Below are 14,246 nucleotides of genomic sequence, written 5' to 3'. Positions count from 1 at the left end.
GGGTGTATAGTCAGGCTAGAATAAAGCTATCTACGGGTATATGCTTCCCACTTACTAAGGTTCTTTTTTACTGTGTTCATATCTTCACAAATGTTATTTTAAGCCCAGAACTTCAGCTTTTTATAGTACCCAACAGCATGCATGTTTGAATGATGTATTGTACTGATTGTTTTCAAACTAATCGATTAACGGCGCACTCCCATCAACATAAAGTCTGTTGTACAGATCTGTGAAATCACTGATTGTAGATGTATGTAGTACTTCTTGGATCTTAACCAAATATACGGTGTTGTCTTTCATTGTAGCATAATGGTCTTTAAGAAAGTGTTTAATTTCTTTTTTATATGGTTCCAGTGGTGCACAAATTTGGCTTGATGTATAGTGGGGTTTTTGACAGCTTGTTTGTTGTCTGTGACAGCAACAGGATTGGTTTTCTTTACGTTGGGAACAAATCATACTTATGTTGTCCAAAACATGTGATTATTTCGCTCGTTCAGTCACAAACCTGGAAACCTGCAGAGATCGGTACACCATATTGGAAAAGTACGCATTTAAAGCGAATACACAAACATAATAGTCACTTATGATAAACGTTGCATCATAAGACAGCAGTACATGCTCATCGGTTTTCATGATTAAAACATTGTTTGAGTCTTACAGAATGTCTGTATGGGCTATTATACAATTCGTATCAGGGTAAATAGTGATGTCATGAATTACGCCTCTGATGTGACATGTCAGCTGTAAGGTACATTAAATTCAGTCATGCGAAATCCATTGGTTTTTGTTGGAAAGGTACATGTTCTTTTTTCCAACTTCTTTGACAGTTCCTGGTTGATCGCGCCTTGGTACACAGCTGGTACACCGCTGTTTGCCATCTGCTTTTAAACATCGCTCCAATGTTACGTAGAAGACTTTTCTTCGCTCTCGGAAGTGAAGGCAACTGTATTATGTCGGGTTTTCATTTTTGTAGTTGCCATATATTATTCGAACATAGTATAACTGGTCGTTGAAGTAATAAACAAATGTTAAACAGTCTTTGTTCATTAAAGTTCACCATTGAAACCGGTCAGAACCTTTGCAGTGTTTCTTTTTCTACTCAGTTGGGTGTTCATTTTTATCACAGCCATGTCGAATTGGAACATATGAATAATCTTCCATGTAATGAACTACTGTTGAACCGACGTCTTGGTTCACGGAAGCTTTCCTTTGAAGCTGGTCAATAATTTGTGAGTCACCATTATGCATCTTCAAATTTTAGCGCCAAGGAAAGAATGATGGATTCTTCTTTAGAATGACATAACCACTAACACATATATATACAACAGAAGCCCATTCTTTCACTTTTAATTTATCATCGCCACATTGTCCAAGGTACACTTCTCCGCCTTTAGAATTATATAGCGAAAAGGATGGGATGTTATCTTGGTCTGGATCATTTAATTCTGAAGTGACCAGTTTACGGTCTGTCATCAAGGCAGTTGTTATATAAACAATTGTTTCCTGAGTTTAGATACATACAAAGTTGATGCTGGCCTGATTTGTATAACTCCATGACTGTATTATACTCCAACATTCACTGTACTAACTGAGTGGTAGTGAGAGGTGGAAAGAACATTCCATGAAATGTATGTACTGACCATTAGTGTTTTGGTCCTGAAACTGATGCTCGCCTGATTTATGTTACTGCATTTTGGTAGGATAATTCCGGTAATAATTAGAACAGCCTGATTAGTACTGAGTTGTGGAAAGGATAATCCGTCAAATGTATGCAAGGCCTGCTGGGTTGTTGATACCGGAGTTCAAGTTGGCTTGATTTGTATGACTTCGATGTTGGTACTAAACTTGATGCAGAACTGATTGAGACAGGAACAAGAAAGTGACAGTGAAGACCAGAGCGAAATAGACAGTGACAGAGATAAAGAATACAGTGAAAACGACATTGAGACAGGAACAGAAAATGAAACGGACTCAAAACTGACGGAACACGAAAATGAAACGGAAATGTACACAGAAAATACCACAGATCAAATGAGTATAGACAGGACAGAAGAGAATACAACGGAGGAAATTACTCCAGCATATAGTAATACGGAAGGGGGGGGATCCAGTACCCCCTCAAATAAAAATAAATAAATTATCAAATTAATTAACACACATACTATACATTCATAACTATATTTTACATAATAATCACTGCATATCCGAAATGCGGCAACCTGGAAGGAAAATGAAAAGTTGAAGGAAAAAACTTCCGTGTTTCATCTATAAATGTAAATGGGATTAATAGGGATAAATTAATTAAATTATGTAATGAAACCAATAGCGACATTCTATTTATACAAGAAACACATAATGGATTCACTACAGAGTTACTGGCGTTATGTGAGGACAAAAATAATGGTATACTGATTTTAAATGATTTTAAGGGGAAAGACGTAAGGGGAGGGGTAGCAACATTTATTAAAAATAAAAGGGGAGTAAACTGGAAAAGGGAAAATGAAGGGGATTTTTTTTAAAGGGAGAATGATCCACATTATAAAAGAAGATGTCCACCTTTTAAATGTATACATGCCGGCCAATAAATATCACAAACAACAACTTTTAGAAAACTTATCAAAATACATGGAAAAACATACCATGGAAAATTTAGTTTTAGGGGGAGATTTTAACTGGGTGGGAGAAAATATAGATAGAGTAGGGGAATTAACTACAAATGACGTAAGGTTTAAACTAGAGATGGATTTTTTCCTAAACAAACACAAAATGGTAGACGTATATAGGAAATTAAATTTACTTCGGAGGAAATACACATACGAGTACAAAATATACAAAGGGAGTAGATTAGATAAATTATATTGTACCCACTATGAAAAAAACATATATAACGAAACAGGCATTACGAATTTTAAAGTCTCGTATCACAAGTTAGTATATTTAGAAATATAATTGAAAAATAAACTTAAATGGGGTAAAGGGAACTGGAAAATGAATAATAAGATTTTGGATGAGAAAGATTTTATCGAAGAAATTAAAGTAGAAATAAAAAAATTTATAGATAAGGGAAACGTAGATATTTTAAATTAATGGGATAAATTAAAAACTTTATTTAAAAAAAAGCCATCACTTATTCAAAAATAAGGAAGGAAAAACAAAAAATGGAAAAATTTTTAAAACATATTGAAGAATTTTATAGTAAGTTGTATACCTCACAACATATTAATAATAACACAGTAGATGAGTACCTACAAGGAATAGATTGCGAAATGATATCATCAGAACACAAGAACTTGTGTGATGATTTCATCTCAAGAGAAGAAATTTTAAATAGTATAAATAACTTGACTAAAGGAAAATCCCCAGGTAGAGATGGACTCACCGCGGATTTTTATATGAAATTCCGTGGCGAGTTGTCGCCCATTTTAGAATGGTTATACAACAATATTCATTTGAGAAATGATACTATGACAGAAAGCTTGAGGAAGGGATTATAACATTAATATACAAAGGGAAGGGGGATAGGGAAGATCTAAAAAATTGGAGGCCCATCTCCCTCCTAAATACGGACTACAAGTTATTAAGTAAAATTTTAGCAGAAAGAATTAAAAAGGGAATGAATAAAATCATAAACATAAATCAAACATGTGGAGCCAAGGGAAGGGACATTCAGAATAACATTTTAAGTATTAAAACAATTATAGATTATATACAGGAATAGATTATATACAGGAATATGGTACTTTTTGACCAGGAAAAAGCATTTGACAGATTAGAACACAACTATATGCAAAAAATCTTAGAAAAATTTGGATTTGGAAATAACTTTCAAAAGTGGACTAAAATCCTGTACAACAAAATAACCTCAAGAGTACAGGTCAATAGAGCGAACACGGGAAAATTCGACATACAAAGATCAGTGAGGCAAGGATGCCCACTATCTATTATATGTAATAGCAATTGAAATCCTAAGTATAAGAATAAGACTGAACAGTAAAATTTAAGGTATTAAAGTTCCAAATATAAAGGATGAAATTAAGATGCTACAACATGCAGATGATTCTACTAACTTTATAAAAGACCCAAATTCCTTCAAAGACCTTGAAAAGGAATTTGAAAAATTTGGTAAGGCTTCAGGGTCTAAAATTAACCATGAAAAAACAGAAATATTACAGATAGGGAACTGGTGGGGCAATCACTCCGGACTGCCACCCCATCTAATCAAGGACCGAGTTAAGGCATTGGGAGTCTACTTTGGGAGAAGAGATGAACAGGAAAACTGTAAAAACATGAAAAAGAAAATAGAAGAAAATGTGAATATCTGGGCACTAACGCCACTTTGTATAATGGAACGGGCCCAGGTGGCCAAAACATACATGTGCTCTAACATAAACTATATTTTAAAATCTACAGAAATAGAAAATGCCACTTGAAAAAAAATTAGATAATTATATTATTAATTATATATGGGACTATAAAACCAACTACATAAATAAAGAAACGTTATATAGAGCGAGAGAAAGGTGGGGGGGGGGGGGATTAGCATTACCTAATCCCATTTTAATTAAATATGCCAACATTTTAAATAGATTTAAAAGATTAAAATCTGAACCCAACCTACCGTGGGAAGGGATATATATATATATATATATATATATATATATATATATATATATATATATATATATATATATATATATATACACACACTGGTACGGTTTTACGATGAGGAATAGGAGGGAAATATATCAAAATAATAAATTAATAAAAAAATTAGAAATACCTAGAAAGTTCAGGCATACTAAAAAATTACTAATTAAATATCGTGATAAAACAGACTTATGGGAAAAGGATGAAAAATATACATATCAATGGATAAGAGAAGATGCAAAAAAAAAAAAGTTGGAGTAAAGTAGAACAAGAAAATTTAGGGGTAAATTGGGAAAGATCCTGGGGGCACTGGAACAAATTAAGATCACATAAAATAAAATTCAAAGCCTCTGCTTCAAATACATGCACAATGCATGGTTGACAGGAGAGGTGGCAGTGAGACGGCACATGATCAGAGTATCGCCAAAATGTCCACTGTGTAAAAACGCCGCTTTCAGTAAATACCATACCGTGACGCAATGTGAAAAAATAAAAGAAGAAAGACTAAAGTTAATAGGGGAAATATGCAAAAAGGACAATTACAAAAGAGAAAACATTTTATTTTTAGATGGGAAATTTGACAAAAATACACTTTATAAAATTACAGATTACATTGTTGGAACAATGAGGGCCTGTGGGCAAATAACAGTGATAGGTAGATAACTATGAAATAACTTGTTAAAAAATTTTTGGGAGAGGAAGGAACATAAAGGGGAGGGGAATGGGAGGGAGAGCTTTAGTTGGCTACCCAATAAGGGTGTGATACTGTCAGTGCGCAGGCCAAAGCCTCCAACTCATTCCCCGACCCAGACATGAGCTCCACCAAACAACAGGACCCAATTTCAAGTCTTAAAAATTTAAAAATTTTGTTTTTGTTTTGTATTAAAACTCGTATACATAATTCGAAAATCTACTAAATCTAAAAATAAGAAATTACAGGGAATCCACATGGAATCTATATGGGGAAAGTAAAAGGCGATGACATCATGGGGCTACGTCACATAGCGCTACGCGAAGTGGACAGGCCTATGAAAGAGTCTTTGAAAAACACCCCATATAAAACATAAACAGACAAAACAAAAACACAAATACAAACAGAGAATACTACATAGTAAATACCCCACTGACCCCTTCTTTATCTCAAACCATGCAGCTCCCGTACTGTATGGCTGACAAATCTACAATCTTGTAGTTATACAAACAATTTTGGATTTTTTTAAAGAAATAATTTAATACAATAGTAAAAAGAGGCCTAATTCGATTCAGGAGAAATACAGTGACAATAAAGAAGTGTGGATCTTGAATCGAGCGCAGCCTATCTATTTCTAATTCTAGTACTTTTTACGAGGAACGACACAGATTAACACTCGAATAAAACAATAGAATTTTTTTTCATAACCTAATAATATTGCACCGTTCCGATCGCCAAAATTCTAAATTGAAAATAAATTAACGGAAAATAACATAAAATATATTAAAATGGATTCTAAATCCAAAGAATTGAAATAAGACAACTGGGAAAAAACTTGATTTATACTTGCTGTCTCAAACACACAGAAAATATACCATACACACAATATAGCACTAATACACATAGCAAGCACTGAGACTTAGGCGACCTCTAGCAAAGGTCACAAAATTTTCAAGGGAAGGGACTTCGAGCAAGGTGAATAAAGCCAGGCTCGGACGAACGACCCTATAGATAACACTATAACACTAGGGAAAAATAAATACCCCATCAAAAATTTAAATTTAAATTTTTGATACAAAATTCTGTTTAAATAGAACATACAACATATATGAGGGGGAAACACACAAAAATAAAATACTTTTTTAAATATTATTTTGGAAATGGGGGGGCATCTGTCTGGTTCCCCCCCCCCACCAAAAAAAAAGAGTTAAACGTGTGTCGTGCGTGTGGAAATGATGCAATACAATGAGTTATACAACTTAGTATTCCTTACATTCTACACTTTACCCTCATAGAACTTTCACTTCCGGATCGGTATCAAATATTACTCATTGTCAATTGTCACCGAAATAAACACAGACAACCATACCATAATGCTCAGCTTGTAATAAATAAGCAATTAAATCAATACAATGAATGCCTAAATGTAAACAAAGTATAATCATCAACATGAGAGTGAAAATCCATGAGGTCAGATATTGGGAGGATTGCCATGTGACAATCAGGTGCAAGTCAACTCGCCCTATTGCAAACTTGCCACCCATCACCCCCACTTTACTCCAACTTGCCCCCACTTGATGTCAACTTGCTCACATCAATTCACCCCCACTTCAGAGTTGTTTTTGTTGCATTTTGTAGACTATGAATTATCATCAAACCAGACAAAAACTCGTCCCCAATTTATGCCAACCTGCTCTCTCTTCAGAGCCAATTCACCCCTTCACCCCTACATAAATAATACATCTATTCCCTCGATAACTCGCGCACAACGGGTCCACAGACATAGGCCGTACTATAAGCGAGGGCGCGAGTTACTGAGGGACCTCCAAAAATTGAAAGAAAAACAAAATGCTCACACCTGAAGAAAACCGTGTGTGAGTGTGTGTGTGGAGTAAGCAGCTGGGCTGTTTAATGACTGAATCCTCGTTTTACAATCCCGTCGACTGTTAATAACGCTCTTTTGCTAATGAAGTTGATCGCTATCCTGTATCAATAACATTTATTTTCCAAATATCCAACAAGTGAAAGATCCTTTCCACTGGTTTCAACAACCATCACGTGTACGCGAAAACGTCTGTGTATTACGTCACTGCTTTTTGTTTTGTTGATTAGTTCCTGGAGTGGTATTTAATCGTAGAGTGCCATGTTGGGAGTGAAGGCAGCATGGAACTAGACTAACTGTTGATACACAGCCAAACAATATTCTTTTGTTTTCAAAAATTAGCGACATTTATTTTGTGAGACAATCGTCTATATCAAAACTTCATGTTTGTATTGTTCAATTAGTACAATATTGCTGTCGCGATTTCATTGTTAGTAATACTGAAACTTCTTAACATCCTTGAGGATATCTCTAATTGCCAGTTCAGGAATTCTCTGAAACTAACTTGCCCACAATGGTTCGTATCTGTGAAACCAAGCTCTTTATTTTACGAAATATTTGTTTCGCTTGGTTTCCTTGCTATCTTGCGATCATAGTTATGAATGAGTCGGTTAGTTTAATGTAGTTTTATTATCTTACACACACAATAACATTTGTAACAGTGTTCGATTGATCAACTGACATGAGTTCACCCGACGTACGACCGTGGCCACTAGATTTTAAGTATGTATGATTTGAAGGCCTTTTAATTTAAACTTTTTTTTAAATTTCACCTCCTTTATTTGATTCAAAAGAAGCGATTAACCTGAGAATAAAAAGGAGGCCAGCTTTTAATTAAGTGCAACAATACGACAAATACTTCCACAAGTCAGTTATCAAAACACGGTCGGCACTTAATTAGGTTCTCTGAGAAAAGCTTGCGGACATTGTTGGTAAAGTAGATTGACATATTTTACGTTTAAATACACGTTGCATTTATGATTATTACACTTAAGGGGAACAAAAAGACAGAATTAAAACACAAATTTCACTTAATTAAAATTATTTAATTTGCATTTAAATATTTATGTACAGCATACACTAAGCTTAAGTGTCATTTTCTTTGATCGAAATTTCCTTGAATAATTTTAATTATGGTATACTAAGAATTTCGTCTGGATAGAAAATGTAAACAGTTATATGACTTTTAATTTAAAGTTGGTAATTTCAAAATACTGATTAAAATTTCCAGGTCCTATTTAGCGTTTTCAGCCATAAAACGAGCGACAGTTCAACGTTCATTTACCAATTTTGATCGCGATTTTCTTCAGGTTTAAAAACATTCGGGATGAATTTTTTGAGTATTTTCTGGTTTAAAAGTGGGATCCACGCCTGACCCCGTGTTATAAGTTGCGAGTTATCAGGGCGCGAGTTATCGAGAGAGTGGTGTACCTTTTAGAATAATATATTAATTTGTAACGGATTCACGATTTGCAATTCCTCACTCAGTGCCCTTTAGTGGGACATGGAAATTTGTACAAGACAATTCTGACCAACATATTGAAATTGTTCAATTACAAATTATCTATGAAATTCTTACACATATGCTACCGAGAAAAAAAAATCGTCGGATGTAAAATTGATTTAAAAGTTCTTAAAAAACGAAGAATAAAAAAAAGATGTTCTGAAATGTACATAAACAATAACAACAAATAAATTAATTTTGTATTGTGAGATGTAGACTGAACGATACTAAAAGCATTAATAAAGAAGAAACAAATGTATGTACCAAGCCTCACCATTTTCTCACTACTGGTTGTAATCGTTATTTAATCAAATTATGAAAATCTACCAGTTTAGTCTATTGTACGAAAGCAAAACGCCTTTTATCTATTTCTATCCATTTGAGTAGTATTGTTGCTAGCAAAAATGTCATTGTTGTATGTTGCTGCAATCTGTTCTCAAAACTTTTAGAAACTAATCGTTCAGTTAATTATGCAACTCTTTTCCACTGTTTGCTCACTGATCTTGATCACCCGTAATAGCTTGGAAATGTAATGACTTAAACGTTTATCATAGTAGGAAATCTGCTTGTTTTAAACTATTTGTGGATCAAAGAGCTCTTTTCTGACATTTCATTAATATGACATATTATGAACTTTATTGCCTTGCTCCTTTTTTGTTAGAAATTGTCAGTTATAGTTATTTTTATTACAGTCTGAGTGCAACTTATCTTCGCTAGCCAAGGTTCTGATAACCCTATCTACACCTTGGTGGATCAAACAGCTATAACGGTTCTTTGTCCTAGCGACATCTATTGGATTTAATGTGTTTCCTCCCTTAGTATATAATGTCAACTAACCAATAGCGTATTGCATTGAACATTCGCCGAAACAGTAGTTGACGTAAAAAGAATACTTTGTAAGTTTAACATCAAAAGTATAACTACGTACCAGGTGGACTATGACTTAGATTTTTTAACGTAGCTTTAACAATTTTTCAGTCATATCGTTATGATGTCTACATTGGGGCAGTTTATAGTGATGTCTAGCACTGGGGCATCATGCCGCAGACATGTAACATGATGTCCCACCCAGTCACATTATCCTGACACCAGGCCGACCAGTCCTAACACTAACCTCTTAATGCTGAGCGCTAAGCGAGGCAACTGTTAGTACCATTTTTGTAAGTCTTTGGTATGACTCGGCCAGGGATCGAACCCACGACCTCCCGCATCCGAGGCGGACGCCTCTAACCACTAGGCTGTATCAGGTGGAAGCCATTATAGGTGTATCTGAGTGAAAGGTATTTGTACAAACACGGACCGACTCTGGAAAATTGCTTATTTCTCAGTCCATTCAAGTTGTGTGCTCACCTTGTCTCGATCATATAGGAACAGTGTTCAAATTTGAACAACTTCATTTTGATCGGGATGTGGTGGCTTCAAATTCACAGACCCGAAGGTCAGAAATATCTGCTCGATATGCCACGGTGTCGATAGGTTTATCGAAACCTTGGCTAGGGAAGACTGAGTGCAAATTTTAAAAAAATTATTGGTATTTATCGGGAGGATTATTCTGTTGATGTGGTATATACTTGTCACAGGTTCGTACTGCTTGCCTCATGTTATCCTGGCAGTACGATTTTCAAAGTAAGTTTTACAGTTTATTGATTAAATCAACCTCAAATTGAATGAAAACTGGGGAAGCAGCAATATATAAGCTGTATATCTTGTATGGGGCATGTTGACTGAAAGTGGGGGCAAACTGACTCCCGAGTTGGAGTGAGTTGGCATAAAGTGGGGTCAACTGGGCAGGGGGCAAAAGTTGATGTGTACCAGGTTGTACTAATGGAAAACTAAGGTTCCAAAGTTTTGTGTGATACCAAATGAAAATGCTATGAAAGCATGGTGGTCGAATGCAATCAGACGAGTAAAGCTAACCTCTGACTGCAATGTCCCAAAAAAAGCTTGTCACTATCATCCGGAACATGTCATGTTTGTTCAACTCATTTTATTACTGGTGCATATCATACTATTTCATATTCTTTATTTTAAACCATGAAGTGATTTATCATAAATAATACAAAAGACACTAAATTCTGAAGAAAATAATGCACACGAGGCAGTTAAAATCTTCTGGTCACCGATTCTTTTCTTAGAAAACAAACTGCAAGTTTCAAAACACCAATTTATGTTTTTCTCATCAAATAATAAATTGCAGAAATCAGTCAGTGATAGTTACTATAACCAGAACATATATCAAACATCTATGCAATAACTTACTTGGGAAGGGATAATGGTCAATAAGCTATCAAAACACATGCAGGTGAATGTGCAAGAGTTTGTTGGCACAAGTGAAATCAACACCGTTTTATGGTTTGATGCCTACAGTTGGCCTTGAGGTACAAAATAACACCAGAAATAACTGGCTAAGGTGAGGGAGCATCTCAAAACCAATGGTCACTCAATGTACATCTAAAAAAATCACAGGACAAAGTCATTTTTGCTTCCCTAACAGAAAAGGCAAAGGTTTCATTTTTTGGATGACTCAATCGCCTTCTTTGCCTGGTAGCATGACCCCTGCACTATACACAAACATTTGTTTTCAGATTACATCAGAATTAAAATTGGCAGCCAAAGTTTTCATGAAAGTTGGCAAATTAAGGGTCAATGAAGAAGCGGAATACCATATACTATCAACAGATGTGGTATAGCTACTTCCAGCACTAAACCTGACATTACTGGCTCCCAAATATTATATGAATTTTAAATAAAAAAAGAAAATTTTGTTTGTTTGTCCTTGTTAAATGAGTTACATTTTCCAATTTAATGGAACATAACACATTGATGTATCATTTGTTGTTTTGTGCTAAGTGCAAATGTCATGAACATTTTTAAAATATACAATATTTGTAAATTCTAATGTAATGATTGAAGTTGTTACATGATGGATTATGTATACATGATAAATGAACACATTTCATCTACATACAGATTCTGCTGCTGCTGCTGATTGTATTCATTGTGGGGTTCAAACAGATTTTATGTTAATTATTATCCAAATAATAAAGAATTCATCAGTTAATTTGTCTGTCCTTTTACATGAGTTACAATAAATGCTGACATATTTTGACAGGAAAACTTCCAGCTGTTATTTAATGAAGATAGGATCCTAGATCACTGATCCATATGTAATTTGAAAGAAAATGACACATTTCAAATTTGAGCTATTTGTCCCATACGAAGAACATTTTTAGCTCAGATTCCAACCTGATAAAACTTTTCACAATTCAGTTAAATGACATTCCTCAAGTATGTGTGCTCATTTGCTTATTCCATGTTATGCTCAAGCTAAACATTTTACAACATACTTCAACATTAAATGGTTTTTCTCAAGTATGTATCCTCATGTGCAGATTCAAATGTCTGATGAACCTAAACATTTCATCACATACTTCACACTTAATTGTTTTTTCTCCAGTGTGTCCTCATGTGTGTATTCATATTTCCACTGTGTCTAAACCTTTTGTCACACATTTCACACTTAAATGGTTGTTCTCCAGTATGTATCCTCATGTGTACATTCAGAGCTCCACTCTCAGTAAACCTTGTACCACATACTTTACACTTAAATGGTTTTTCTCCAGTATGTATCCTCATGTGCTTTTTCAGATCTCTTTTCAACCTAAACATTTTATCACAAACATTGCACTTAAATGGTTTTTCACCAGTATGTGTCCTCATGTGATCATTTAAACTTCCCATGCGACTAAACCCTTTATGACATAATTCACATTTATATGGTTTTTCTCCAGTATGTATCCTCATGTGCACATTCAAACCTCCACTGTGACTAAACCTTTTATGACATTCTTCACACTTAAATGGTTTGTCTCCAGTATGTATCCTCATGTGCAGATTCAGAGTTGCACTCTGACTAAACCTTTTCTCACATATTTTACACTTAAATGGTTTTTCACCTGTATGCGTCCTCATATGCACATTCAAAACTCCACTCTGACTATAACTTTTGTCACACACTTCACACTTAAACGGTTTTTCTCCAGTATGAATCCTCATGTGCATATTCAGAGTTCCATTCTGGATGAACAATTTATCACAAACTTCACACTTGAATGGTTTTTCTCCAGTATGTATCATCATGTGCATATGCAAAACTCTACTATCATTAAACATTTTATTACATACTTCACACTTGAATGGTTTATCTCCAGTGTGTACCTTCATGTGCTGATATAGACTTCCACTGCTAATAAAGCTTTTAATACATGCTTCACACTTATATGGTTTTTCACCAGTATGTGTCCTTATGTGCTGATACAAAATTCTCTTGAGACTAAACCTTTTATGACATAATTCACACTTAAATGGTTTTTCTCCAGTATGTATCCTGATGTGCTTATTCAGATCTCCTCTCAACCTAAACATTCTATTACATACTTCACACTTAAATGGTTTTTCACCCGTATGTGTCCTCATGTGATCATTCAAAGTTCCAATGCGACTAAACCGTTTATGACACACTTCACACTTAAATGGTTTATCTCCTGTATGTGTTCTCGTGTGGATTGTTAGGTGTCCACTCTGTGTAAACATTTTATCACATACTTCACACTTAAATGGTTTTTCTCCAGTATGCATCCTCATGTGCCTATTTAGAGATCCACTCTCACTGAACCTTTTATTACATACTTCACAGTTAAACGGTTTTTCTCCAGCAAGTTCCATCAAGTGATTGAATATGGGTTCTGGGGTACACACCTGATCTAGGAACCAAAAGAACTGTTCTCAGAAGCTAGCAGGCCTAACATCTGCGATGGGAACCAATGGCCGTACTTAATACACTCGTATTATTATTGTTATTATTATTATTTTCGTTGCTGTTGATGATGACGATGACAATGATGACCATGCTTCTGATTAAAATAAAATATTATCATTGCCAAATTATTGAGAAACCAAAATTATTGAGAGTTTATTATTTTTGTACGACCTGGCATCATATTTAAGAACATCGTACTTGACATTTCAGAGAAAATAACCCTCAATCATTTATTGATCTGCCATAATGAAATTGAAGGTTTTCTGACGACCTTACACAAATAATAATAAATTCTATAATCCAGGTATCTTTTTGTGTCTTGCATTGAAGCAGAACGTGACCATCATCATGGTCCTTATCATATCATAACATGGGCAGCAACAACCGGTGTAGTGGTAGTTTATTACTTCATTTTATTTTTCCGGGTATAGATTATTTTATTTCTTAGTCTCTATACAAGTCTTGTCAAAAGTTTGTGGCTAGTTTGGAATTAACCTGAGATAATATATGTCTCATATAATCCAACATTTGAATGTTTTCTTTTCCTAATTTTCAGCTCTATATGGTTTTAAGTATAGTTATTACAGTGATGTATGTGAGTTGTTGTTGTTGTTGTGGGGCTTAACGACATTTTTCAGCACATGATAGGCTATGCATGGCGGCCAGTATTAATGGTGGAGGAAGAACCCGGGAAAACCCCGGG

At 34.8% G+C, this 14,246-nt stretch overlaps 1 protein-coding gene across 1 annotated transcript in view; it reads right to left on the bottom strand.

Moving 5' to 3' along the window:
* LOC149783756 (uncharacterized) overlaps positions 1-13,895 on the bottom strand; it is a 37,783-nt gene extending 23,888 nt beyond the window's left edge. The window contains exon 1 of the mRNA XM_089932902.1: positions 12,181-13,895. Within this exon, the coding sequence (XP_089789028.1) occupies positions 12,181-13,449 (1,269 nt within the window). The 5' untranslated portion in view covers positions 13,450-13,895. The remainder of the gene's footprint in view (positions 1-12,180) is intronic.
* Between the last annotated feature and the right edge of the window lie 351 nt (positions 13,896-14,246).

This window comes from Sinohyriopsis cumingii, chromosome 14, assembly GCF_028554795.1.
Source record: "Sinohyriopsis cumingii isolate HCF-2022 chromosome 14, ASM2855479v2, whole genome shotgun sequence".
NCBI classification, from domain to species: domain Eukaryota; kingdom Metazoa; phylum Mollusca; class Bivalvia; order Unionida; family Unionidae; genus Sinohyriopsis; species Sinohyriopsis cumingii.
Note: the sequence above shows the minus strand (reverse complement) of the source record. Positions and strands in the feature narration are given on the sequence as shown.